At 37.6% G+C, this 27,887-nt stretch overlaps 1 protein-coding gene across 1 annotated transcript; it reads left to right on the top strand.

Annotated features, from left to right (window-relative positions):
* Nucleotides 1-27,887, top strand: CAMSAP1 (calmodulin regulated spectrin-associated protein 1). Its single transcript, XM_009322031.1, has 17 exons — nt 1-163; nt 10,017-10,279; nt 10,470-10,631; nt 11,458-11,538; nt 16,119-16,260; nt 17,240-17,379; nt 17,473-17,569; nt 17,986-18,163; nt 18,908-19,002; nt 19,832-19,916; nt 20,297-22,733; nt 23,918-24,054; nt 24,143-24,351; nt 24,438-24,540; nt 24,913-25,028; nt 25,271-25,389; nt 25,740-27,887. The coding sequence occupies exons 1-17, from the start codon at nt 1-3 to the stop codon at nt 26,040-26,042; spliced, it is 4,830 nt and encodes a 1,609-aa protein (XP_009320306.1). The 3' UTR covers nt 26,043-27,887.

Genomic DNA, 27,887 nt, shown 5'->3' with positions numbered 1-27,887 from the left:
ATGGTGGATGTTGATGTTTGTGCGGGTGGAGATAGTGCCAGAAGAAAAATGGATGCCCTGACAGATAGTGCAGTTGAGATTGTCCCTTTGGAGCTCTACGATTCAGCCAGAGCAAAAATAGCTGCTAATCTACAATGGATCTGTGCTAAAGCCTACGGAATAGGTAAGATCACTTTTATCAGGAAGCCACTCTTGGTTTTCTTCTTGCTTTGTCTGTCTCCCCTGCCATTCCAGAAGTAATTAAATTGGGCTAAAATCAGCTTTGTTTTAAAGATCAGTAACATGACAGTCTGTTCTCCTGTAGCGTTACATGTTTCCTGGTACCTTTGACAGGAATAATGGAACTATGTGAGATGCTCTGAATGAGCAAACCTAATGATGAACGCTCGCAGATTGCGCTTGTGAAGAATGCATACCTCAAAATGTTTAAATCCTCATTTTAGCTAGGTAGACTTTCTTCCACAGAAGTGTATGTCAGTGCTTGCAGGCCCCGAGTCCCTCCAGGCTGTGAAGGCTTTAGTGTGCTTCCTTGTCTAGTCACCTTGGCCAACGGACGCTAGAACCTTGATACCCTTTGTGTGCTCAGTTAGGACTTTCTTTTTTTCTTTTTTGTCAGATTGTGGTTTTTGTTTCAAAATGAACTAAAAAGCAATCTGTTTATGATCGGCAACTTGACTGAACAGGTACACTTTTGTCTGCGTTCTGTGACATTAAACAGCAAGTTGTAGGTGATAGGGGAGTTCTTCTTTCCCTTATGTCATCATAAACCTTTACAGTCAGACATGGAAAAATAAAGATTCTTGGAGTATCATTTGAACAGTATTTTCCTGGTATCTGTTGAAATTTGCTTTTTTGTTTTGAACTAGATCTATCTGTCTAGTCTGAATTAGCGTTACTAGATAAATCTTTTGAGTTTAAGTAGCTTCATTATGAAGAAATATGATGGAATACTTGTGGTTTTTGTTTATCCAGAACAAAACACATAATAAAAACATGTTCAGAATCTTGTTTTGGAAAATGAGGTAGCCCTGTTAATCTAAGTCTAATTCACCAAACTCGTAATGTGCTTAATGGATTAGCACTAGCTTACTTTGTGACGAGGCTGAAGAAAAGCAGTCCATTCCGGCAGTTAAATATTAATCCTTGTTGGAATATTTTTCTAAATTATTTTTGTTTTTTAATATTTCCAGCTCTGTCAGTGTTCTCATCATCTTAATGATTGTGGTGAAAATAGAAAATCATGGGTTTATAATGTTTAATATTAGTGAAGGTGTTTCATTACAAGCAACAAGAGACCAAAAAAACCCCCATTTATCAGATGATGTTTAAAAAAAGTGGGAATTTTGGGAGGGTGTTAGTAAATCATCGATAACTTAGAAGAACTGAACAGGCATTTCCTCATGTAAATATCTTTCATTTGCTGGGATTGTTTGTAATGTTTCCTGAGCACTTTTTAGTGATCAGAGATAAAATGGATATTCCAGACATGGAGACAGACTATTTATATTATGACTTTGTTTCGAAAGAAAGCTAATCCTAAATTAGAATTGACCGCCATGGCTCCTACGCTGCAGAGAAGCTTTATGGCCTCGTGTTTCTTGGTAGTGTCTTCTGGGCCTCCAGAACTCCAGGTTGTATCTGTACGTCTCGGACCAGTTAAAGGGTTAACAGCAACTCTGTTCGTGCACTCGACAGCGCGGACTTACGTTGAATAAGTATTTGGTTTTCTTTTGACTAAAAATTTTGGAGAAGAAACCCACCTTTCGTAATGACAATGGTGTGATCTCTAGCATAGAGAAGGCTGTAGCAGCGTTTGCCAGTTTTTCCGCTTGTATTTGGGCTTGCTCAGGTTACATTTTAATAGAAGTTAAATGCCATGAACAGTAGGAAAAAAAATATTTTTGCTGGGGCTTTTGGTGTTGCGTTGTTGGTTAGCGCCAGTGAGTAAGGTTGTTTGTGTGTGTATCTTTGCAGGACCACAGCCCACGGAAATTTAGTCTGATTTTTGAAATGGCTCCTGCAAGGCGTTGTCACATAGTAACCATTACTTCTGGAATAGCATTGCAAAATACTTAGAAATTTATAAGCCTCTTTAATTCATAGAGAGATGGGTTTAAAAAGGTTTCCTATGTGATTATCATTTTGAATAATATTTGAACTTAATAGATTACTTGTCGTCTCTCAGGGTTTTCTTTTTGTGTTAAGATATTGGATGTTGTTCAGTGGGTCTTGGGCAGCTACCAAGCAATTGTGAATTTGTTATGTAAAATCTCCCTAGGCAGATGGAAGTTTTTGGGGGGCTTTTTTGTTATTTTAGACTTAGTTCTGGTCAATTGGGTGGGAGAAAAAATGCTTCTCTGTTTATAATATTAAAACACTGTCTTATGTTCTGAAGTAATTCTTATCTGATAGGGTTTCCATAACTACCTTCAAGTGGCTACGTAAAGAGTGTTTTTCTGAAATGTTAGATTTGGAACTGACATACATGAATTGACATAATTTTGTGCCTTAATCTTACAAATGCCGGTGCGTATCCTGGATTTTGTTTTCATCTGGGTAAGGCTAAGCTCGTGCTGAAGTGTGGGAACAGTCAAGAACAGGAATTTGATTCTAGTGTAGACTGTTACTGAAAGTCATTCGTTACTGCAGGTTTTGCCTGAAAATGTATTTTCTATTTACCGTTACAGGATATTTGAATTCTCCACATCTAAGCTTCATCTAATTAGAAAAATTCTTCATCCTTTCTTTTTTTCCTCAAGGACAAATTACTGAGAGCGTGCATGATGATGGAGCATGCATATGGAGCAAACATAATTTGGAGTTGAACTCCTAGTTTGGGCTTTGTTTCATCTGATAATGTATTCCTCCTTTGTTCCCTTCTGGCCATGAAAAGAGAGAATTTTGGTAGCCAAACAACTGAGCGCAGCTACCTTCTCTCTTCGACACAAATACTGTTAGAGAGACAACCCCTCTTCTTGCATAGGAATTGGGCTGAATGGTTTGTTTCTGGAAGCCCCTAGCTCCTCCTGTCTGCCTGGGGTGGCTGCCTGGTTGTCGCAGATGGACTCCGGAGGGAGGTCTTACAACTGTTTGTCCGAATTCCAGAAGACGGAGGGGAAGGATGTTGTGGAGGAAGGTGTCTCCCCATTCGGTGTCACCCCCCTCCCTCTCCCCAGATAAATCCGGGAGGATCACTCTGTCATGGATCACTCTAAAAGTCTGTGCACAAACATCTGGAAACCTTCTATACACTTGAGAGATTATAACGTCCGTTAGGCTGAGACGGTAGTTTAGGGAATGGAATTTGTTTAGAACAGAATTCTCTTTTTCATCAGCAAACTTTGATTAGAACCAAATGTGCACGTTAAGGAATTTCATTAGCAGTGTGAAAATACAATTCATAATGTTTAAGTGGCCGAGGAGCAAGGGTGCCACTGAGTTTGTGGAACTTCAGTTCACAGGAGGCGAGTGTGGGAGGTTTAGAGAGGCTTGGCAAGCCGTCCGTGGGAGAGATCAGTTTTTCACAGTCGGTGGAATGAACCAGATTGCCAAGCAGTAACAGGGCCACGCGCCGCACGGAGCTGAGCAGAGGGAAACCGACCTGGTCTTTCAGCGCCACTGCCCCCTCGGGCTCTGAGCAGCAGCGGTCGGACCAAACACGACTAGTCCGTTTTCGTTTGGTACGACTTGGGAAAATAGACAATGAAAAATTTTGATTTCTCAGCAGATTTAGTTAGTACAGCATTAATTTATGTGTAGAAATTACGTTTTCCATCATTGCGGTTATAACGTTACGATTTAGATATAGGGGGAGTATATGGAAGTTTTTCAATGTTGCAGCTTGCTGTGAGCAAGTGGGTTGTTTGCAACCCTTTCCATAACAAATGTTGTTGCTTCTTTAAAACAGTTTGTAAAATTCGGATTTTTCAACACGAACTTGGTGGGTTTTACTTACTTATTAGGGCTAGGAACTTTACATAGTTTCCAGACTTAATGCTAACATTAGCCTGAGACCTTTGGCAAGATACAGGCAGGAAAGCCAAGGACTAATGTAATGCATTGTAGGGGAAATGCAAGTTGTGGCTTTTTTTGGTCTTTGAAGTACTTAATACTTACCTGTTAAATAAGGTTTTACAGTACTGTAATAGCTACCCGCAGTTATCAGTTGGTAGAGGCAGTGTGAGGTGTTTCCTGGGCTAAATTGCCTAAATCCCTGGGTTCCCTGCTTCTATTCTTTGTCAGCTTTCTTCTCAGGTCCATAGTAAAAATATTTTTAAGAAAGCTGTTGTGTTTTGCAAATATTCAATAGTCAAACATTTGTTTCTTTAATAACGCCCGTTTCATAAACACTGAATATTCCTTGTGTGAAGTTTACAAGGGTGAAGAATTCCATAATAAAATATTTTGTCTCTTCTGCTTCATCCAGGTGTGTGGCTTTATGCTTGATCAAAAGATATGAGAATGAGAGTGTGGTCACTCTCACCGGCAGTATACAAAGTCTTTAGCTTGTTTTTTTTCTGCCTGTTGTATGTAAATTTTCATGTGTAATATTACAGATCACTTACAGAGTTTATAAAACAGTTCTGTAATGAGAACCAACAAAGAATGTTTTTATTATAATGCAGGTGGTCTTAGTTGCAGAGAACGCGTAGCTTCTGCTCATGATCTGCAGCTTAGAGGACATCCATACAGTACTAAATAATTCTGTGAACAGATACTGATACGAATGAAATCCTACTCAGAATTTGAATAAGCTTCGTTCTGTTTACCATGATACTTTGGCTCTCTTTCCATGTGAAACCAGTTCTTCATGCTTCTGGAGGTAAAATAAGATCTGGGGTGTATCCACTTCTCCAGTTCAAGGGATAAGTCAAATTTGTTCAGATTGCTGCATTTTTCTTTATCAAATCGTAATCAGGAGTTTGAACAGGCTTTTGTAAGTGAGCTGATAAAGGAATGGTCCCTGCCCTAAAGCAAGGAGACGAGAGGCTGGCAATAATTGTCTCTCTGAGGGTTGTTAGAAGGGGAGTTATTTTTTGTAATCCTGTAAACTATGTTGTACACAATGATTTATACTTGGAACTGATGGTTTTTTGAGAGATTAGAACTCGTTGATATGATGGAACAGACCAGAAGAATTGCTTCATGAGAAATTACGATGGTTTATTTTTGAGTCCTTCGTCTCTTATAAAAATAGCTGGAAGAGGTATCTCCAGTAGGCTCAGTGGGGCAAGAACACTTAAGAGTTTATGCTGCTGAAACTTGGAAAAAATACATTATTACTTTGTTTTTATGTGTGGGAAACAGCAAAAATGAGCGGTTTTGCTCTGTAATAAGTTGACTGCATGCAACTAAGTAACATGGTATAAAATTTACATAAAATCCACGTGTGAAAGAGATCCAGTCAACTCTGAGTGTAGCATGATAAATTCTTCGACAATTCTTGATAGAAAACTTAGGACAAACTGAATTAATGATGTGTGCCTTCACAGATCTGATTGCCAGGTTACGTGCCATTGTTTTCAAGTTGCTATAAAAACACTGGTAGTTTTTAAGTTTTATGTCTTTTGAACACCTCAGTTTGTCTAAAACTGGCAACTCTAAAGCTTGCGTTGAAGTTGATGCTAATGTTTTCCTGGGGTAACGACTCAGAAAGCACATTAGGAAAACAGAAGGTGTTTGCAAGCTTTTCATTAACATGCAATAGTAACAAAAAAGTGACTTTCCTTTGGAGTTAAGATGGTATCGGTGACCTTTTTATAAGAAAAAAAAAAAAGAAGGACATGGTTTAATTGGTTTTGGTTTGCTTTGGTAGGATTTGTTACACTGCTCGAGCAGAAATTTTTGTAGCTATAGCTTAGAAGTTAATTGCTCAGAAGTTAATTTTTCTGAATGCCAAAGCATAAATGTGTAACAATACAACTTTTAATGAACTGAATTTTTCTAACATCTAAGTTCAGTTATAGGTCATGAAAGTAAGGTGTTGAAAAAGATGCTTATAGAAACTGGGACTTGGAAAGACTGGGACATTTTCTTCAAAAAGAGCATTGACACATTCTGTAGCGAGGCAAGCAAAAAGCATATGACGTGTTTGGAGTTTGCCTGATCCATAAAAACTGGGGAGAAAAGCTGTCCATAATACCAGTGGCGATTTGTGTATCCGTGGTGTGGTATTTAAATTAGTGTTAGGTTAACTCTGATGGTGTATGATTGTTCTAAAACTGACAACGTATTTCTGAGATTTTTGGCAATGTGGCTGTTTTGACATTTTTAAGGGGGTTTTGGAGACTGAGCAGACCTGGGTGCTGCAAGTGTTTTACGTGGCACTGTACTACAGGTAAGAATAATTAGCAGAGGTGTGAAAGATAAGATAGGTCTCTTACGTTGCACTTTCAGATGCGCACTTCAAGTATTGAAGGTAGCTCACAATTAGTCTGTGGCAGTGTAGGAGGGCTGTGTTACCCTGTTTGAGATAACTGCATCGCGTACAGGACATCCACAACTAGGATATTTGGAAGTTTCTCAACTCAGAGTTACATACTTCTATAGCTTCCTTTTTGCATTACAGGTTTTCCTGCCGTTTATTTCTCATTTATTTGTGCTTGCCATCTGGATATTACGACTATGTCCAGTATGAAATAAATTTGAATTAAATAGTAAAGTTAATATTACCGCTCTTGAGGTTTGGTGTGGTTTTTATATCTTAAAATTTCTGTGGGCCTTTAGTCAGGACATCAGATTAGTTACAAAACTGTTCCTTTCTGTCACAGGCAAATTTAGCTGGCAGAAGTGTTGTATACACTAATGTAGAAAATAAAACTGGGCAAGTGTTTACAGTGAAATAAGTTGCAATTATGGGAGGATTAATGTTTACGAATAACTTCTTATGATAGTATTCAAATTGTTAATCCTGGTGTGTCGTGTCCCTCCCCATATCTTTAATACTGGTCAATTCACATCCATTCAGTCCTTAAGCAGTTACGTGGAGATCAGAAACATGAAGTTAGAGGGTTCTTCAATAGAGAAGAAAAAGATTTCAGATCTCTTGACAGGACATTCAGACTAAAGAACAGTAGCCAAGATACAAGGTGTGTGTATATATATATTTTTTTAATATATTGATTTCTGTGACCTGGAATCGCATCGCTAAGAACTAGATCCACTTATTGTTAGAAAAAGCTTTTAAACATCATTAAAATGTTGCTAGTTTAAATGAAAATTAATGTGGGAGGTCTTGCTGCCCCTGTTACACAGGAAACTGAGCATCATGTTCCAATAGTCGCTTCTGTTTTAATAATTTGTCTAAAGATCCCAATCCAATAGATTGTATCCCTTGTGGGTGTGTTAGTGTTGCTTTCTGTAGTTACAGTCTACAAAATAATCGCAGTCTGCCTTGTGGAAAAGGGACCTGAAGCAAATCCGAAGCGAGCTGTCTGTCTGCTGGTGCGGTGGTCAGCGCAGCATCAGCTGGGCGGCTGATGTGCTGGGGGAAGTTCAGGGTTCCTTTCTCCAGCCCTTACTCGCAGCGCGGTTGCAGGCAGTCACCCCAGTTACCCAGCTCTGCGGCGGTCTGTGGAGCTGGTGGAGGGCAGATGTTCGTACTAAAACCCTCATCGAAGTACTTCGGATTTCAGATGTTTTGAATTTGCATTTTTTTGTTTTAAAAAAGCCTTCAAAACTTGGAGTGGTGCTGATGCTCTTGCCAGAAATGTACTTCTTCACGGGTATTTATGAGCTAGTATTCAATTTCCTTTCACAAATAATTTTAGTAAAAAGCAATGTATCTTTGGTTGTTAAAGGTGTAGCTGCTTGTAATGAAGCCAAAATGTTGAATTATATGAGCTGCTTTACGTTTTGATTTTTGGATCTTCCCCGGTCTTTAGAAATGGGAGCTCCAGTTCTCTTTCTGGAAATGGCAATGACCATTAAATGGAATTAGCTTTCAACAGCTTTTGATTTTAGGTCAGGTTGACTACTGTTAAGAAGATTAAAAATATTTGAATTTATTATCTATTTCACTGAAAATGGACACCCAGGTTAACAAATGCTACTTACCTGCTGCCAGTGGGGTTTTATCGTGTCTCTCCCAACCATCTTCAGTGTATCACAGCATTCAATGTCATGTAAAGAAAAATAGTGATCTTAATTTTTAAAAACTTCGAAAAGCTTTCCGTTTTGAAAAATAGGGGCAGTACTGTATGACTAACTGAGTAGCTGTTACGACAACACTGCTTTACGACATATTTTTATTTAAGTGAAATGTACTTCCGGCTCATGTAATTGACAATGTTCTGTCTCAGTTTCTCTTCATTATGAACATTAAGTGCTCTGCAGTATACAAATACTGTGCGGCTTATTTTGCGGTTCAAAGATGCTATGGGTGGGAGGTTTTTTATATGGGGAAATCTAATTATTCTGGAAATGAGCTGAATGAAAAGTAAATATGCTGCCAAATTAATAATTCTTTTAACTGTAGATGTACATATTTAAAATGAACTGCTGAAGTGACTTCGGGGGAAGATCTTCAGAGTGACTGGATAGCGTAGGATAGAATTCTATGTTTGAAAATTATGAAATGTCGGGCTTCTATTAAGACAACACGCTTGAGGCTAAAAAGTATTTTTCCTGGAGTTGAAGACTCTCATTATTACCGCTAGGCTATTATAAAGATCAATAGCTTCTAGTCTGATTCCTGAATATGAGTAGAAGTATTTATTTGGGGATATATCTATTTTTAACTTGTTTTATGTCTTCTCAGTAACATCAAGAAACTGTTGCTTCCGCTTTCAGCTGTTGTAATGGGTTGACATTTGCATTGTGTTGCAGTGTTACAACCTTTGACGCTGGCAGTACTTCAGCTAGCAACATAAGGATTTGAAATGCCTGAGACCTGTTTAGAGTGATCAGAGTATTAGTTGCTGTTAGTGCCTTTCTTTCCTGCCAGCTGTGAAGCTGTGCTGATTAGTGGCGAAAGTGTGAGTCTTTATGAGGGTTGGGAACTGGTGGGGAAGAAGTGGTGTGCGAGGATGAAGTCTTCTGTGTTGTTAATTTTAACTTGCATGTAAATTACTACACTCAGGATCTGTGTTCCGTTTGGTAAAGTCATAAGACAGCTTGTGGAAATTGTGCCATTCCAAAAGCAGTTGATTTTAGACTTGGTTTAAAATTCATGTTGAATCCAAATCCAAGTGGAATGGTTTTGCTTCATAGGCTTTAATTTTTATATAAAGGCTGAAAAGCTTCGATGCTCTTGTCTTCAAAAACATAGGCAGTCAGCTCACTGGGGACTCAATTGCTTTGCAAACAATTTGAAAATGCTCAAGGTTTTAGTCAGATATTTTGGTCTTTTTATGAACTTTGGCAGTTTAGAACCGAGAAATAGGTGGCTTGGTTTTCTTCTTCAATTTGAGAATGTTTGGCTGGCCCCTCTCAGTGACTGAGCGTTGCAGTTATTTAATTGCTGTGCGCAGATGTTTTGGGATACTGCTTGAAGTAGCTGTAAATTTTGCTTTGAAGATGTATATACTTTGCCCATCTGAGACACAGAGCATTTTAGCCTGTGATCTAAGTAAATGACTTATAATTCCAAATAAAACTAAAATACTAATAATATGCACTAATCAGTAGAGGCGATAGTGTATCATCCTGATTAAGCTGGGTCTTATTGAAAGAAGCAGCTAGAGATGCGTAGAGGACAGTGGGACTTTTGTCCGTGTTGAAGTGCTTTCTTGAGAGGGACTCTAGTATCTTGAGAAAGCTAACTGGTAATGTATAGGATTTTTACTGAAGTATGTATATGGCGGCAGCCAATTATATATGCTTTACTTAATTAAACTTTAAGCACAAAGACCTATTGAAAACCATTTGCAATATGAAACTGCAGACTTAATTACATTCAGTATTTTTTGTGCTCGTTTTTTTTTGTTCTTTCATATGCTATCTTTGAATTAAAGTAAAAATGTTTACTTTTGTTTATAACTGATGCCACTTGTTGAAACTTTTCTTTGTTGTTTCAGATAATGTCCCAGAGGAGCTGAAGGACCCATTTTACATAGATCAATATGAGCAAGAACATATTAAACCACCCGTCATCAAGCTGCTGCTGTCCAGCGAGCTGTACTGTCGTGTCTGTAGCCTCATTCTGAAGGGGGATCAGGTGGCTGCTCTGCAGGGACACCAGTCAGTGATCCAGGCTCTGTCTCGAAAAGGGATTTACGTCATGGAGAGTGATGATACACCTGTGTCTGAATCTGATCTGGGCTGTGCACCAATCAAAATGGTTAGCTTAATTAAATCCACCTAATGATCATCTTTTTATTTAACACTATTTAAAATAGTTAATGGAACAAAAAGCTCTTAATTTCTAGGTTGCTAACCTCAGGAATTTTTCATTTTAAATACAGTTAGAATATAGAATTTTTTTTCTTAAAGGATTTTATTTTTCAATACTCACTGTTTTCTGCTTTTAGAGTTCTCATATGGCAATGATTGATGCTCTTATGATGGCCTATACTGTAGAAATGATCAGCATTGAAAAGGTGGTTGCTAGCGTCAAGCGTTTCTCTACATTCAGTGCCTCAAAAGAACTGCCCTATGATTTAGAGGATGCAATGGTTTTCTGGATTAATAAGGTAAAATTTGCCTGTTTCTTATTGTCACTTTTCGGATTTTTAAAAAGGTTCTGACGAGTGTCTTCCTTCCATCTTTCTTACCTGTGCATTTCTATCATCTTTTCCACTTCAGATGAAGAGAACTGCTTTAATTACTGTGTTGTTACCTCAAGTCCAATGGTAGCTGGGTATAATATCCTCCTAATACGAATAATTATTAATGGTATTCGATACCCTTATTACTGCAACGTATTCTAATTTCATCTTCTTGCTTGGCTTCCCAAGGTTTCCCTATGCATTGGGAAAGAGAATCAGACTAGCAGGGAAACGCAATTTCTTTTTCTTAGGGATGCTGTAATAAGGCTGGTAAACTTTTCAAGGCAAATTTTAAAATGAAGAAGATAATTAAGAACTAAATTAGGAAAACCGTAGAAATTGGGTTCTTTATTTTCAGACGAGCTGCTGTGAGGTTTTTTTTTTTAGGTGAAGCATCATTTCATGTTAAATTACAGGATAGACTTAATTCTGACTAGCTTGAATATATTTAACAGAAATACTGAAACTTTTTGAAGGGTAGAAGTTAAGTTACTGAAACCCTTTCGAGAGACAACAGAGTCACATTCCAAAAGAATGTCTCCTTTGCAAACCCAGGATTCCCTTGTTGTGATTATAGCCACTGCTAATAAGATAGTTGGTCTTGAAAACTGTTGTAACACATTATTCTACGAGCTTTTTATGTTTGTAGAATGGATTGACGATTAAGTCAGGGGAGGAGGAAGAAAACTTGGCTTGTGGAAACATATATTCAGATGTATTTTAATATCTTTTCTATGCTATGCCCTTTTAGGTGAACCTTAAAATGAGAGAGATAACAGAGAAAGAGATTAAATTAAAACAGCAACTAATGGAAAGTCCAGGGCACCAAAAGGTAAAACAGATTGTCTTCAGTTGTGATTTTGTGTATTGATAATTAATGGATTTAAATATAAACATCTGAGTATTTTCTTTGTCAGAGAAATGTGAGGCGTCCAGTCCTCGAAACTCCTGAGGTTTTGTACATGCAATTTGTTTTGTGTCTATCATCAGTGCCCTTCCTTACCTTTCAAGCCCACTGGTATCTTCTGATTTTCCTGTATGTTTCAGTTGGATTAAAATAACTTGTTTCAACTTAAAATAACTTGTATCAACTGTACGTGGGTCAATATGACTCCGCTTTCACAGCACAAAATATATATAATATATATTTTGAAAGCTCTTGGGGCATATTCATTTTGCATGGGTTAATTGTCTAATGTATATTCAGAGGCTTATTCAAGTCCTATCTAGTAAGCATACTCTTGGCATTCGAATGTTATATGTGTGTGCTTGTAGTTTTTTCCACCTTTTTCCCTTGGAATTATATCACAATGCACTAACATTGCAAAATATAGTACACTTTCATTTCTGGAGAATGTAAAATAGATCTTTCTCAACCATAATGTATATCAGTTATCTGAGCTCCCAATTTATGATTTTTATGAAGGCTTAAGAAAAACTGCTGTGTTCTTTCCCCAAATTGGCATTGCTGTGCGAAGGGGATAAAAGTGTGACGTATGAACAAAGCACAATTGTTTAACTTTCATGTTAGTGGCAAAGGCTTTTTATGTGCTTCTTATGTAAAATAATATCCTTCAATGATAAGGGGCTAAAGCGCTGTTTAATTTACAAGTTGATGTGTGGTCTGAAGGATCCCTCTGACTATTTGACTCTCTATTGACTTTTGGGTCTCATTTTAATTTTTTTAAATCTAAATTTCTAGGCTACAACCCCTCTAAAATATGAAAGTGTTTATTGCTGAAGTGCATTTAAGTATTACTGCTTTTAACTTGCATTGCTGATGTTCCTTTCCTATTCCTACGTTCCTTTCCTTGCTTCCTGAGCAGTCTCCTTCCAAATGGTATTGGAAATTAGTACCTGTAAGTGAACTACTTTTACACCGGTTGTCATCCACAAAATCATGGCTTTTTAAATTTCTTCAGAGTGTTTGCTTCCACAAAATCATGGCTTTTTAAATTTCTTCAGAGTGTTTGCTTCCATTACAACGCTTCTTAGATTGTCTTTGAAAAAAAACTGTGTAAGCTTTTGGGTCATCAGGCTTAGTTTTCATAACATGATTTTTGCATACTGTACAGCATATAGCATAATCACTTTACAGCATTTCAAAATTGTTTCCACAGTGCAGGAGTGAGGGATATGGAGTAGCAGCAAAACACTAGAAAATTAACAACAGTTGAAATGGTTGCATTTACTATTTTTGTTGTAAGTAGGCAATTGATCACAGCACTAAGGTGATATAAAAGCTGGTCGGTTTAAATGGTTGCTTAATCTTTGAACCCGTAGTTAAGATGCCCAGATGTTTGCGGTAGTTTATTAAATAATGCTCTTGCACTGCTCTTGCACAGGTTTGTAAATCTGTCAAAACCAGAACACCATTGTTCATTGAGATGGGGTTAGAAGATTTGACAAACCAGTTTGGACCTGTTATGGCAGTTGCTGGAATTGTATGGTAAATTAATGAGACTGAAGCTGGCATAAAGGGAGGAAAGACAGAATTAACATTTTACATATCAGAACAAAATACTTATTTTCTTTATGGTGAAGTGTGAAAACGGAATATCAATTCCACTACATATATAAAAAATAACAAAATTTTACTTCTAGTATGCAAGCCTGCTTGCTTTTGGCTGAGTTTCCTGGTTTTATTTCAACTTGCGGAGATTTTTCTTTGTTCTTTTGCTTTCCTTAGCCTTGATACACTTTCTCCTGCACTTGCTGGCTTTGGTGTTTTTCATTTTCTCTCTGGGAAGATGAGAGCTGTTGTCTCGGTTGCAAATTCCAAAGAGCAGTGCACTTGGAAAAGGCAGGCGTGATCGGGCAGTCACCTGTCCCCACAATCTCTCTGCCTTTCCACAGAGAGCTCAGTCCCACTCCTCTGCCTCCTAATCCTTTATTTGTTTGAACCAAATGTATGGCCTGCAGTAAAAACTTTAAATATCGGAAATAAAAGAAATTTGAGTGGGGACCTGCAGGCTAATAAAATCTGTGACAGAGCCCTGTCTTCCAGCCTCATTTAATGACCTGTGACAGTATTTAACGAAGTATTGACCTGGTGCTTATCACTTACAGTCTAGTGTGCTTAAAGATCGCATCTGTATTTGAGGCATACATTTGATAGCCTTTCGAGGAAGTTGAGCAGGTTCATGTTTTGTTTAAAGAGACAACTGGGTGAGAGTAGAAGAAAGTACAGGAATGGAATTGACTTGCAGGATATCATTGAGCAAGTTGGTGGGAAAGGAAGGAGTAAATAGAGGTTATCTCACTCCTAGTCCAGTACCGCTTAGTTTATGCTGGTTTACTGACAGACTTTGCAGTCTCCGTAGTAGTTGTCACACTGTGTCACTCTGGTATTTCTCTTTTCTCTTGTGACTTTTTCTTTTTTTTTTTAAATACAGAGTTGTCTGTATTTCAGTAGCACCCATTTCTGCACTTTAATGCATACAAATGTCATTAATTGTATGCATGGGGTGGGAAACAAACCACAAAACTCTGCTTAGAATATAAGAAAGAATTCAGAATTTTCAGTATAAAAGACTTTAATAGTTAAGAGAATAATAGCTGAGCAAAAAATAAGGAATTAAGTCCATAAAAAAAACCTCCCTCATGACAAGTTTGTATTTTTTCACCAAAGCTAAAATAAACAAGGAATTCTAATATATTTTAGTTCTCGGTATTGACTGTAGTTGGTTTAAATTCCATTTAAGCCTATTGGAAAGCAAATATTTGTATCTACTTTAAATACAGGAGGAATTAACATTTAACAAGAAATTTCTGAAGTTTGTCTGTAATATGCTTAGTTCGACTAACTGGATAAGTGATGAACCTTTTAAGCTAACCAGTTCACCTTAGTGTGCATACTTATTTTATCAGACTTAATGACCACATTTCCAGTGCATAATGGATGTTGCTAATGCATTTGATTTTGTTTCTTGTTTGAATAATCACCGTCGTATATCTCACTATTTCTTTTTGTGTAAGCCTGATCTGATGCATGCCATATCGCACTGCATGCTGGAACCAGTGGAATATGCTCGTGTGGTACAGTATGATTCACATTCCATTACATATTTGTGGAGTGCTCCAGGCTGGGGAAAAAAAAATAATTTGCACCTGGTAAAAGGAGAGGGAAAAATAGCATTAGCATGTAGAGATAGCTTTTAGAGTTACTTGCCTTTGCCAGGGAAACTTAACGTAGCATGTTTATATTTGTGCAAAATAAATAAATGAAACAGGTTCTTATTACTCTGATTATAAGTGATCTTCGTTCCTTCGAACAGATTTTTTTTCTCAGCCTGTGCCATCCTAAACTGACACATATGAGTACGTGTGTGTTTGTGTAGAGAGCTTTCCCAGGTTGTCTTGGAAAGTGTATGATACCATTGGTAAAATCCAACTTTCCTCTGATGATTAAATACATTCTCTGTGTATCTGCATGTTAGGCCAGCACATCAGTCAAGATAGATGCTAAGTGATATTAACACGCACTAAAGTGTAAAAGGAATCTTCTTCCAACACTGAAAGGTCCTTCTGCTAGGCTCTGTAGCGTGTGGTTCTTTCGCTTGCCCGATCGCTTTGCTGCTCCAACTTAGACACAGCCTTCTAGTCTAGCTAGCATGCGGACGCTTAGGAAATATCAACACTAAAACTTTTCTTGCAAAAATTGCAAGAAGCAATGCCAAGATTTGTTCTTCAGTTGACTGGCTTTAGCTACTCTTCAGCTATGCTCCAAATTGCGTGAGGGCTAGGGGGGTGGTTTGTGGAAGAGTTTGATATTGATCTATACTGAAATCAAGGAGAGTTTTGCCGTTGATATAAGAGGCCGACTTGCTCCTCTTGCTGACCATTTTTGGCAAAAGCCACGTTTTTTTCTTTTGCACGACATTAGTACTGTGTACTGGCTTGCCAGACATACGATGTTCTGAATCTCTCAGAGAACTTTGCTGTCTGTGGACGTGGTGGCAAGTCTGTGGATGTAGGTAATGTATGAGAAATCACTAGCTCATTGGAATTATTTTTCGCTGTGTGTGGTTTTGTTGGTTTTTTTTCCAAGCTTTAAGTGTTTTCATATAGTTACCTGTGTCTCTTTCTTTGGATCTGCTGCATTCATGCATCTGTGTGGAAGGATTTTGACATAAATTGCTTGTAATAAGTTAAAATGTGTGAATGAAGCTAGGAATTCAGCAGCACGGATTGCTTCCAGATATAAGGAGAATGATTAAAAGGGAAGCACCGTGTTCTTCAGAATTGGCTTCCACTGAGAGAAAAGTATAACCTTGTAAATTATTTTTGACTTAGAGCAGAATGCTATAAAGGATCCACCGTAAAGAGTTTTCAGTGCTTAACAAGAATTCCTTTTTTCTTTTTTCTTTTCTTTTTGTTAGCATCCTATGAACAGTTGTTTTCTTTTGTTAGGTGCGTTACCGAAGAGACCATCTTTCAAGCAGGCAATTACCTTACTTTCCTTTGCTTGAAGATTTGATGAAGGATGGTAGCGATGGTGCTGCTCTTCTAGCTGTGATACACTATTATTGTCCAGAGCAAATGAAACTAGATGGTACGTAATAAAGGTTTCTAAAAAAAAAAAAAATAAATTTCTTCAATCTTTGAAAGTTGAACTAGAAATACATTATCAAATAAAAATGCAACACATCTAATAGGTGGTGGACTACAGCAAGTTAGAGTCAGGTCACGTATGGAATCTGCATCAGTGTATTTAAAAAGTAGCCTCTCTTTGATTTTGTTTTTTTACTTACTGTATTTAGAAGGCTCTGCTCTGCATATTATGAGCTACGAAATAATCCTTTCTTTTATAGTTCTAGATGATAAGGCTTTCTTTGTTCAAAGGTCTGAGCTTGGTTTCAATAGACCATAAAAAGGGAATACGTGTCCACTACTGTTAGCTGATAATTCTCATGTTCTTCTGTAGGAGTACATAATTTGACATTTTAAAATCTAGATTTAACATAGTTTCTCCCAGTCTTCAGCAATTGTCACTCTTCAGCATTGCAAACATGAGTTCTCTTTCCCAGAAAATGTTTTTCTTAATAATTCAATGTCCTTGTTGCATTTAACTTCTACAAATCAACATTTTGTATTGATTTTTAAATTCTCAGATATGTTGTACCTTGCAGAGCTCCTGAATGTTTTCAGAAGGAACCAGCACTGTGAATCCTAGGAGTAACCTTCTATTATGTGCAAATCAAGATGTCTGTTTTTAATTGCTTTTGTGTTTTGTCATTATGTGTGTTCTTTGTAGCCTGCTTACCTTTTCTGTCACTGTGATGGGCAGAATCCTATATGGATTCTAAAATGAATGCAAAATTGGCACTCTTTTATCTGTGGCTTTCTTCCTCCTTTTCCTATCCCTCTGGTATTGAACAGGTAGAGAAATGTCACTGGTAGCTCATAAATATTAAATGATGGTGTATAAGCAGTGTGTGAAGTTCCTGTATGTAGTGTTTCTGTTAGTCGTGGATGGAAGGTTAATACATTGGAATAGTGTCGTAACTTACTCATCTTTCTCACCTTTCTAGATATTTGTTTGAAGGAGGTAACGTCAATTGCAGACAGCCTCTATAATATTCAACTTTTGAGAGAATTCTCAAATGAATATCTAAACAAATGCTTTTACCTCACATTGGAGGACATGTTATATGCTCCTTTGGTTTTAAAGGTAAGAAGCATAATGAAGGATATATTTTTAAATAAAACCTGGGTAAATCATAAGCGTTTGGTTATTGTGAGGTGGGTTTTTTTTCTCTTTTAGCCTAACGTCATGGTATACATTGCGGAACTCTTCTGGTGGTTTGAGAATGTCAAACCAGACTTTGTACAACCAAGAGATGTTCAGGAAATAAAAGATGGTAAGTTTTTAAGTCTTGATAAATATTAGTATGTTATTTAAAAAATACTTACATTACAATGAAACTGTTGCACAGCGGTGTTTCCTTTGGAGTTTTATTTCTACCCAAACTTCCTGCTTGCTGGGGATCTTTGAAAGCAGTAAAAATGGAAGGAAAGTTAGTCCTAGATCCACTTGAGTTGTAACTTTTTGAATGAGATAGGTAATTTTTTCCCTAAAACCACTAATTATTTACTTGTAACTGTCTTTCCATTAAGGTCACCATAAGATACATATTTTAAATAAAGACTTAAGGTTTCATTTTAGTGTTGTCGTAAAGTTTTCGTTCTGATGTACTGCAATCTGAAAACTTCCTGTTCTGTTTTGTGGTTTTAATGGCTAGTATAAGTTGTGTTAATGTTCTAAATGTATGCACAGTTAAAACAGTGTTGCAGCAGAAGAGCAGTCGTCCACCTGTTCCTATTTCCAATGCAACTAAGCGAAGTTTCATGGCTAGCCCTGCTAGTACAAGTCCAGCAGACTTGCAGCCCTCGGCTCAGGCGGGCCCTGAAGCTTGTGGTAGATACTACCTGCACCCTGAGGAGCCTGACTATCTGTAAGTCTGTTTTCATGTTGTTTAGGCTAATCTTCAATTTATACTTCAGTTTGGATAACCTAGGAATTTCTGCCGCTGAATGTTCTGATTTTGCTACAAACTGAGTGAGTTTGAGTTGCGTGCAGTCAGTCTCTCAAATATTCTCAATTCTTACGTTCAAAGAAACACTTTGCAGTGTTACGTTTGATCTTTGTTTGGCAAATGCCAATAAGCCCCACCAGTAAATGTCGCCATTGCCCGACAGAAGAAGTTAGTCTAACTTCTATCTTGGAAAAAATGTGAAGTGTGAAAACTGTTCAAGCAGCTCATCTTTACTAGCCGTATTCTATAAATGGTGATATGAAAACAAACTTAAATAGGATCTAATGTACAAGAAGGTTAATGACAAGGTTTTTCAGCTGACCTAAGTTTGATGGCAACCAATAAGTTATTTCAGCCTTCACTTTGTCTCTAATGTACTATTTACATAAGCTACATTTTAAATCTGCTGTATTGAGAGACTTAAACAGTTTGATTTCAGGTAGCAGGTTTACTTTTGTATTGTTACATGTGGAAACCTTTTCTTCTCTTTAACTTCTTTTAACATTAAAATTAATGGTATGTTATTGTGTTTTAAAGAGGACGGGGGTAACTATTACCTTACTATTACCGGGTAACTATTACCTATAACTTCACAACTATGTCATTTCTCTCATTATAGAAAAAAAATTCTTGTAGTAATGAATTTTTGCTTTTCTGAATTAGTGGCAAAGGAGGAAGCCCTGCCTTTAGCCCTTCCCATCCACTGCTCCCTTTGAGACAAAAGCAACAAAAATCTTTACAGGGGGAAGATAGCCCTGGTAAGTCTACCTTGAATTTGCATTTCAACAGGCAATGACCATCAATGTCAATACAGTAATGAATAAAAACATAAGTTCATATATGTGAATGATCTAAAATGGAATTAAACTGCAGTCAGCCAAGTGGTAAGCATGTTTAGTTTGAGTAAATCATCTTCGTTTGCATTAAAATATTTTAAAGACCTTTTAAGAAAGTTACTGGAATTTTAAATTTTTTTTTCCTCTCACAAATGAGCTTATTTCTCAGAATCTCAAGAAATGCTCAAGAAATTAAGAGTAATAATGTCAGTTCTGTGAAAAGAAAGGAAAAAGCCACTTGTCAAATGTTCATAAGACTAACAAAAGTCTTAGGAAGTAAGATTGTCATCCAGAATGACAAACTCACTCTAGTGCCTAAACGTTTTTTTAATTACTGAAAACCTAGGTTTTATACTTACACAGGGATGCTCAGAATTTCTTTCCTTTGATCAGCTAAGGTACCAACCAAACATTCCAACTGCTTAGGCTCTAACAACATGCAGTGAGGACTTCTTTTTTCTTTTCTTCCCCCCCCCCCCTTTTTTTTTTCTTTTGAAGTTGGGGGGCTGACAGGGAAAGCAAATTGAACTGTTTCATGTTTGGAAATCTAAAAGTCAGATATGTATATGTGGTCACTTTTCATTGTATTTTTTTCAGGCTTTGACTGTCTGTCTTTGGTTAATACTTCAGCAAATCTATTTTCTGCTGCCACCTCTTGGTGAAAGAGTTTATTATGTTTGCTATTAACTAAAGTAAAAGTGCTAGTTTAAAGACCATTTCTAAACCATTAACAATTTTAAAAATATTTCAGGTCATCGGCATCGTTCTAATTCTCTGACGCGTGTTGACGGGCAGCCACGAGGTTCAGTTCTTGCATGGCCAGAGAGGAAACCCAGGTAACAGATGAATTTAAATATTAAAATACTGTTTAATGAAAGGATACGGTGACAATTTCATTGTAGTAATGAGGTATCACTTCCTTAGAACTGGACCGAGAGTCACTTGTTTTCTTTTAACGTACATTTTCAGAGATGTACGTTATCAATTTCAACTGATTTTAGGGTTGCAATTGAAAATACTTTAAACATGGTTTTCAGTAAGCACTGTTGAAAATTTAAGTATCCGAAGTTGCTATTTAGTATTGCTGGTCGCTTTTGATACAGGATATATTTTTCAAATGGGGCAAAAATTTCAGCTGTCTATATCGTGGTCCTTAGTTCAACAAATTGTAACTTTTTGTGCTTAAGCATCAGCAGACTGTTCTTATCTTTTCTAGGCCTCTGTCTCAGCCAACACCGTTTGCTCTTCATCATTCTGCTAGCAGTGATGTGGACCCTGGGTCTGGTGATAGCATTAGTCTGGCTAGATCAATCAGCAAAGACAGTCTTGCTTCAAACATTGTTAATGTAACTCCAAAAAATCAGCCCCATCCTCCATCGGTGAAAACTAATGGGAAGAGCTTGCTGAACAATGTTGAAATTGAGGATGAAGATGAAGAGCTTATTGCAATAATCAGATCTGAAGAGAGGCCAAACCGTGGTGATCTTGAATTGCAGAATGCATCAGCCCGGGTGCCCAGCATAGTCGCAACTGCATGGTCTCCAAAAGCAAATAGCGAGACTTCAGAAAGCAAACCAGACAGTTTTTACTTGGAGCCTTTAATGCCTGCAGTTCTAAAACCAGCAAAGGAAAAACAGATAATCAATAAAGAGGATGAATGTGGGGAGGGGAAACAAAGGAGTTTTATAACAAAGAGATTAAATGAGGGACACTTGCCTTTGATCCGCAAGAAAACAAATAGCAGTCATGGTGACCATGACCTCAATAGGACTTTTACTCCAATTTCTAGTTCTGATTTCACTCCAGTTGCAGATCCTAGTACTGCAGACTCAGTGGCACTGGTGGAGGCAGGGTTAGAAGCTTCCAGACCTTTGGCTAGTAGCAGTTTAGATCCTTCCGCTCAGGAGCTATCCACTGGAGGATTTTTTCTTCATGCTGCTAAATCTGAAGATGACATAGCAAGTAAAGTCAATGTAAGTTACGTGAAAAGTCTCAATTCGCATGTTCCGGATACTACATGGACGATGGTGAGACAGGACTCTGATTCAGACCTCTTGGACATAGAAGATGCTGAACAGGATTTGGTAGTCATAGATGACCATCCTATAGTCACTAAATACATTGGTGAGGAAGAATCTGCAAAATTGCAAGAAGACATGAAGGTAAAAGAACATGAAGATAAGGATGATGCTAGCGGACGTTCCAGCCCATGCTTGAGTACAATTTCTCAAGTTAGCAGTGTGTCGATGACTAGTGGGAGTGTCCGAATGACCAATTTTGCGGAACGAAAGCTTCAGAGACTTAATAGCTATGAAACAAAGTCCAGCACAAGTAGTTCACAAAAGACCACACCAGATGGATCAGAAAGCTGCCCAGCACCACTGACCACATGGAAACAAAAGCGAGAGCAAAGCCCCAACAGACAAAATAAAGATAACGTTAATCTTTTAGCTTCTGAATTGGTGCAGCTTCACATGCAGTTGGAAGAGAAACGAAGGGCAATAGAAGCTCAGAAGAAGAAGATGGAAGCCTTGTCAGCAAGGCAGCGACTAAAATTAGGCAAGGCGGCTTTCTTGCATGTTGTTAAAAAAGGGAAATCTCCTGATGTTCCGCAGCCACTAAAACCAGAACATTTTGCAAAAGAATATTCTCGGCACAATGGTGAAGACTTAGATGAAGTTTCTTTGGGTTCCAAATCCGAGGAGTTTCTTGCGAAAGAGGAGGAGAGAGAAGAAATGCTTAATGATTCTCAAGAAGTAACAAAAGTAAGAATGCAAGAAAGCATAGCTTTTGCTGAGCAACATAAACCAAAAGACTCTGCTGCTATACATGATTTGGAAAAAAGTAAAATTATTTCTGTTGCCCTCCTAGAAGACAATGTTACTGAAGTGGATATAAATGAATGTGATCTTTCTATCGAAAAACTGAATGAAACAATCAGTACACTTCAGCAGGCTATATTAAAGATTTCTCAGCAACAGGAACTACTTATGAAGTCTCCATCAGTGCCATCACCAGGAACCAGAAGTAACTCTCAGGACCAAAAGGTAAAACCATCGATTCATTTTGTTGAGCCTCTGTCTCCAACTGGAATGAACAGTCTTCGTAAACCACCTCGATTTGGTCAAGGAAGGAGTCCTCGATCAGGAAGACCCGCTGATCTGAAAGTCACTAAAGACAGACAACAAAATTCAGCACGTGTTAAAACCCCAACACAAAGTCTAGAAACCTTACCGCATTTAAGACCATTTCCATCCAATAGCTTGTCAAAGACACCAACAGAAATCGGCTTGGAAAATAGTCCTGATCATGGAAGTGGTTCTCAAGAAAAGTGTTTCTTTGATACCTATAGACTTCATGATGAGAGCAATCAACGGGCACTTGTTCTCTCCACCTCCAAAGATGCAAATATTATTTCTGAAATGAGCAAAGAGGTGAATAACAGCTTCAAGGAAACAGGGTTGAATTCTTCTGATGGCTCAGGAAAAGAAAATGTCCCAGTGGATGAGCCGCTGAGAAGCAAGGCTAATCTCATTGAAGTAGACTTGTCTGACCTAAAAGCTCCAGATGAAGGAGAACTTGAAAACCAGGATAGTTCTACGGATATAATTAGTGAAGGTGATCAGAAGTCTGGTGTGGGTTTTTTCTTCAAGGTAAATATATTACCTTTGTATGTTTGGTTATTGTTATACATTCGCCCAGCGTTAGAACTTCTTTTTTCCACTTCATTCTTCAATCTTCTGGTGGAAAGCAGTACATTTTGGTTGCAATATTAAGATTTTAAAAAACTGCATTGGAAAAGAATTGCTTGTGGAGAAAAAAGTTTTTGACTTAACAAGAGCCAGGATTTCATACGTTAACTTTACTAGGAACCAGGACTAACCTTGCTTTTCTTCTCTTTCCCTCTTTCCCTTTGTTTTTTTTTTTTCTATCTGAGAAACAGGCAAACATCAAATGCGTTGTAAATACTTAGCACAAAAGAATCACAGAATGCAATGGGAAGAAGTTACTGTATCGAAATCCCAGCTTTCTGTGAACCTTTATCAAAGAAAAAATTTTGATGGAACACGGATATCTAGTAAAAGCCTGCTGAAGAGGTTTTAAGACTTGTCAGGGAGCCGAGAGTCTGAACTGGGGGGTTTTTTTGGCATTTGCACATGAGTTTCTCCAATTTTGAGCAGCCTAACAGCCTAGAAGTCAAGGGCTGTAAGGAAAGTTTGGGTGTATGGCTGTAGATGCAAGTAGGAAATAGGTGTCTACCCCTCCTGGTGAAGTTCAGAACTGCTACCGGAACATTTAGTATCTTCTTTTGTGCTTAGCAATGATTATTGTAAATACCTCAAATGTGCTGACATGACAATACTTTTTTTTAATTTCTGTGTCAAGAAAGTCGAGCTAGGCTGTCTCAATCTCATTGAATTTGGCTTTTGCTTTTGTATAGTATAATTAATATCGACTCAAAGGTTATCATTACGCTGGGGTTATTTGTGCTGTCCATCCTAGCCCACATGGTAGTTGCATTGTACTTTGCAGTTCCAGCAGGTTTTGTGCTGGTTAGACATACTTAAAAACAAGTTAGAATGAGACTTTTTATTTTATTTTTCCTCCTCACAGACTTAAGGGAATACTAAAACTGTCTCTTAAATTATTCTTGAGCAACAAAAAGTTCAACACAGTTCTGATTTACACTCGTCAATTCTGAAAATGTAAAGATTTCCAAAAGTAATAGCTTATGTTTTCCTAAAATCTTCCTGGAATCCTCAGCAATCTTGTGATGCCCAGCTTTAATATATTTTCTTCTGTTCTTTAAAACTCTCTATCCCTGTGAATTTTGTAGGATGAACAGAAAGCAGAAGATGAGCTCGCGAAAAAACGTGCAGCGTTCCTTTTAAAACAGCAGCGCAAAGCTGAGGAGGCTCGGATTCGGAAACAGCAGTTGGAGGCTGAAGTTGAACAAAAAAGAGATGAAGCTCGGTAATAATGTGGAAAAGAATACTTCTTTTTATCTTTAAGATGAGGAAAACTATTACATGTTGAATATAATGTTGTGTTTGCTTTTCAGTCGCAAAGCTGAGGAGGACCGAATACGGAAAGAAGAGGAGAAGGCTCGAAGAGAACTTATCAAGCAAGAATATCTAAGGAAAAAACAGCAGCAAATTTTGGAGGAGCAAGGGCTTGGGAAGCCCAAATCAAAGCCCAAAAAACCCAGGCCAAAGTCGGTCCATCGTGAAGAATCTTACAGTGATTCAGGGACAAAGTGTTCTTCCACACGTAAGAATTTTGATTAGTTTGCTCTCACTGAGTCTGCAAATCTGCTTGAACAAAACGTGTTTCACATTTTCTCTTTTATTTTGTAGCTGATAATTTGAGCAGTGCTCAGTCTGGCTCCAGTCTTTCTTTGGCCTCAGCAGCAACAACTGAACCTGAAAGTGTACACTCTGGCGGCACGCCATCTCAGAGGTAAAAAGATAGGCTTAATTTTAATTTTTTTATTTTTTTACTATGTTATGAAATAGCGTTGGGGTTCAGTGTTGCTTGCTTTGGTTCACTGGCATAGAGGCACAACAGTAATTAGTGAATTCATCTTCTATTTTATGTGGCTGCCAACTCCGATGTTCTATACAAACTTGCCATTTTGTTTTGCTTTCTCCCAAAGGAATAATAGAATTTTGCTTCGATAATCTATCAGGGAGAATCTGACTGTTTTGGGGGAGGAAAAGGGACAATAGCCTGTTCCATTCAGGGCCAGTGACTGATGAATTTATTTAAGGTTGGAGGGGAAAAAAACCAAAATCTCGGCATGTCTTTTTATTATTTTTTTTCCCCCAGCAGAGTTGAATCTATGGAGTCCTTACCACTACTGAGCAGAAATCCCAGCCGAAACACAGAAAGAGACTGGGAGAACGCTTCAACAGCGTCTTCTATTGCTTCAGTGGCAGAATACACAGGTGACTGCTTTGTTTTAGTTTGAGCATTTGTTATGAATAGCAGGTCGTAGAAAGCTGTGGTGTATTTGATGTGACACATTGCTATTTTTGAGAAGTTGTCAGGTGTATTTTGTTCTGTTTAATAACTCTAAAAGTAAGCTATTGTAGAAAAATATCGAAGGTTGTTTTTTCACTTTGATGAATGAAAATACTAATGTTCATAAATGTAGGGGAAATAATTTTTACTTATTTATTTTCCTTAGGTCCAAAATTATTTAAGGAACCCAGCAGCAAATCAAACAAACCTATTATTCACAATGCTATCTCTCATTGCTGTCTTGCTGGAAAAGTGAATGAACCACATAAGAATTCAATATTAGAGGTAAACATTAAATACAAAATTATTAATGCACTCGGAATAAAATGTATCTGTAATGCTCACTTCATATCCCACTGATGCGTCGTAGTGAATGCCATTTCCTAAAATGTGCCTGTATTGAGAACCTTTACTTCCCATGACTGTATGGACTTAGGGAAAACATGATCCTGTATTAAGAGTTCAACTCCTAAGTTTACAGAAGGACTGAAAATCATAGTTACTGATCTAGCGTTTCAAAAAACTTTAAACGCTTATTCAGCTGTATGTGAAAGCTTGAAGCTTGGCGTAATGTGGGAATTTTCACCGTGAACAATCTATGTGTACGTTTGTTTGTTTGTCTGTTTTTAATGCAGGAACTAGAAAAATGTGATGCCAACCACTACATCATTTTGTTCCGTGATGCTGGCTGCCAGTTTAGAGCACTTTATTGCTACTATCCTGACACTGAAGAAATCTACAAGCTGACTGGAACGGGGCCAAAGAGCATCACCAAGAAAATGATTGACAAACTTTATAAGTACAGTTCGGACAGAAAACAGTTTAACGTGATTCCAGCCAAAACCATGTCTGTCAGCGTGGATGCTCTTACTATTCATAACCACTTGTGGCAAGCCAAGCGACCTGCAGTGCCAAAGAAGACTCAGACTCGTAAATGACACTGAGTTCTTGGGGAGAAGATTGCTGAATGGGATTGCATCGAAAGAAGACATGTTTACCATTTTCCTCCAGTTTGGTATGAAATGTGCAGAACCATAAACATTTTTTAAGAAGCTTCTAAACAGAAACCATGGATGCAAGTTACTAAGAATGAAGGGACATTGCCAGTGTTTTTTATGAATGATAAATCTGCTGTTACACCCAATGCTAACTACTGTGGCTTTCAACTGATGAGGGACTGTGCATGTAGCAAGATCTTTAACAAGTGGATTTCCTTTTACTTGAAGCTTTTCATCGGTACAAATTGGGAATAATTTAGTTCTGTTTCCTCTCCGCCTCATTCATTCCCTCCTTTTTCCTGTCATTCTTAAAGTTGGCAAGCTCCGAACTTCAGTAGAAGGATTGAACAGATCTTGGGTGAATTGGGTTTGGTTTGGTTTGGTTTTTTAAACAGTCTTTAGGGAAATGTTCCTTTCAGACTTTTTTGAGGAACTGTTTAATACATCAAATTGTTGTACTGTATCTACTGCCAACCTAAGTCCAGCTCTCAGATTTCTGAAAAAAGCCCCAACTTGTGTTGCTCAGAACAGAGTTTACTTGCAGTATCTGTTTAGGATAAGCATTGCAAGGATTGCAAAAGCCAGTCTTTTTTTAAAAAAAATTGTTCGCAAATTTAAAGGTTTCTGGAATACAATCACGAAGAGGCATACAGGTGCTACTAGCTGGAATGTGCCCGACTGAAACTTAAGGCGAGCTGAATGGAGCACAGTTATTACCGATTTCAGTTTCAGGTAGTGTCCTAAAGATTTGTTTGCTTTAATAAAGATGGATCTGGTAGGTATAGAACATTTCCACTCTGAGCACGCTACTCCTGTACGATGGTGCACTTAATGATCACAAATTTTAATGTTTTTATTACATCATGAAATGTAATTCTACTTTCTTTGTCCTGTCTTTATTCTGAATGAGCAGCATGCTCTAAAATGAAGAGTGTGTTATGTTTTTTATTTTGGGTGATATATTAATATATATTGATTTGTTTTTCTCATTTAAAAGCAATTTTTAAACAGAGACACTTGCATTTGTTTCAAAAGCCCAAAAAGTCGAATGGCTTGGATTTCTTTTCATGTTGAAATATTAAATCTTGAGTTATGACCTTAAATGTCTTTGTGTTTCAGCAGATTAAATTTTTGTCTGTGGTAACAGGGTATATTTGCAGTTCAGTTCCATTTTTTTAATATTCCCATTTCTCATTTTTGGCCCCGGCTAGACTTCTGAGTAGGTTTCTGTAGCTGTTAACGTGCGCCTGCTACACCTGGTTTGACACTACTTCCTGAGGGCCATGTAGGCTTATAACTTGGGTTTGCACATGTTTACTTTTATTTGAAGTGTTACTTGAATATGTATCTCTTAAGTGCAAAAGGCACTACACCATCCTAGAGATGAACTGAGCTCTAAAATACAATACCGTGTAATTATTAAACGTTGAGAATAATGGAAGCTACAAAGAGTTATGTACATAAGGGGAAAATAGGGTACGTAATAAAGTGCTAACTAGATAGAGCAAAGTGAAGGTCTTCCATTGCGGTCTCTCCATTTTTTTTTTTTCCCCTTCCAGGACTCCTTGACTAGGCTGCTGCAACTTTGTAAATTATGTTAGATAGTTTGCTGCTTGTAAATAGTTAAAGGCTTTATGGTTTCTAAAGTGCTAAGTATTAAACATCGTCATGAGTGTAACTTTTGTTACCATGCTTTTCATGCTTGTGCTTTATTTCTCACTGTTTGATATTATATACCATATTTATTTTATGAAACACTGAAATTTAATAAAAATCATTAACTGA

The sequence above is a fragment of the Pygoscelis adeliae genome, unplaced genomic scaffold (genome assembly GCF_000699105.1).
Source record: "Pygoscelis adeliae isolate BGI_AS28 unplaced genomic scaffold, ASM69910v1 Scaffold114, whole genome shotgun sequence".
NCBI lineage: Eukaryota > Metazoa > Chordata > Aves > Sphenisciformes > Spheniscidae > Pygoscelis > Pygoscelis adeliae.
Note: the sequence above shows the minus strand (reverse complement) of the source record. Positions and strands in the feature narration are given on the sequence as shown.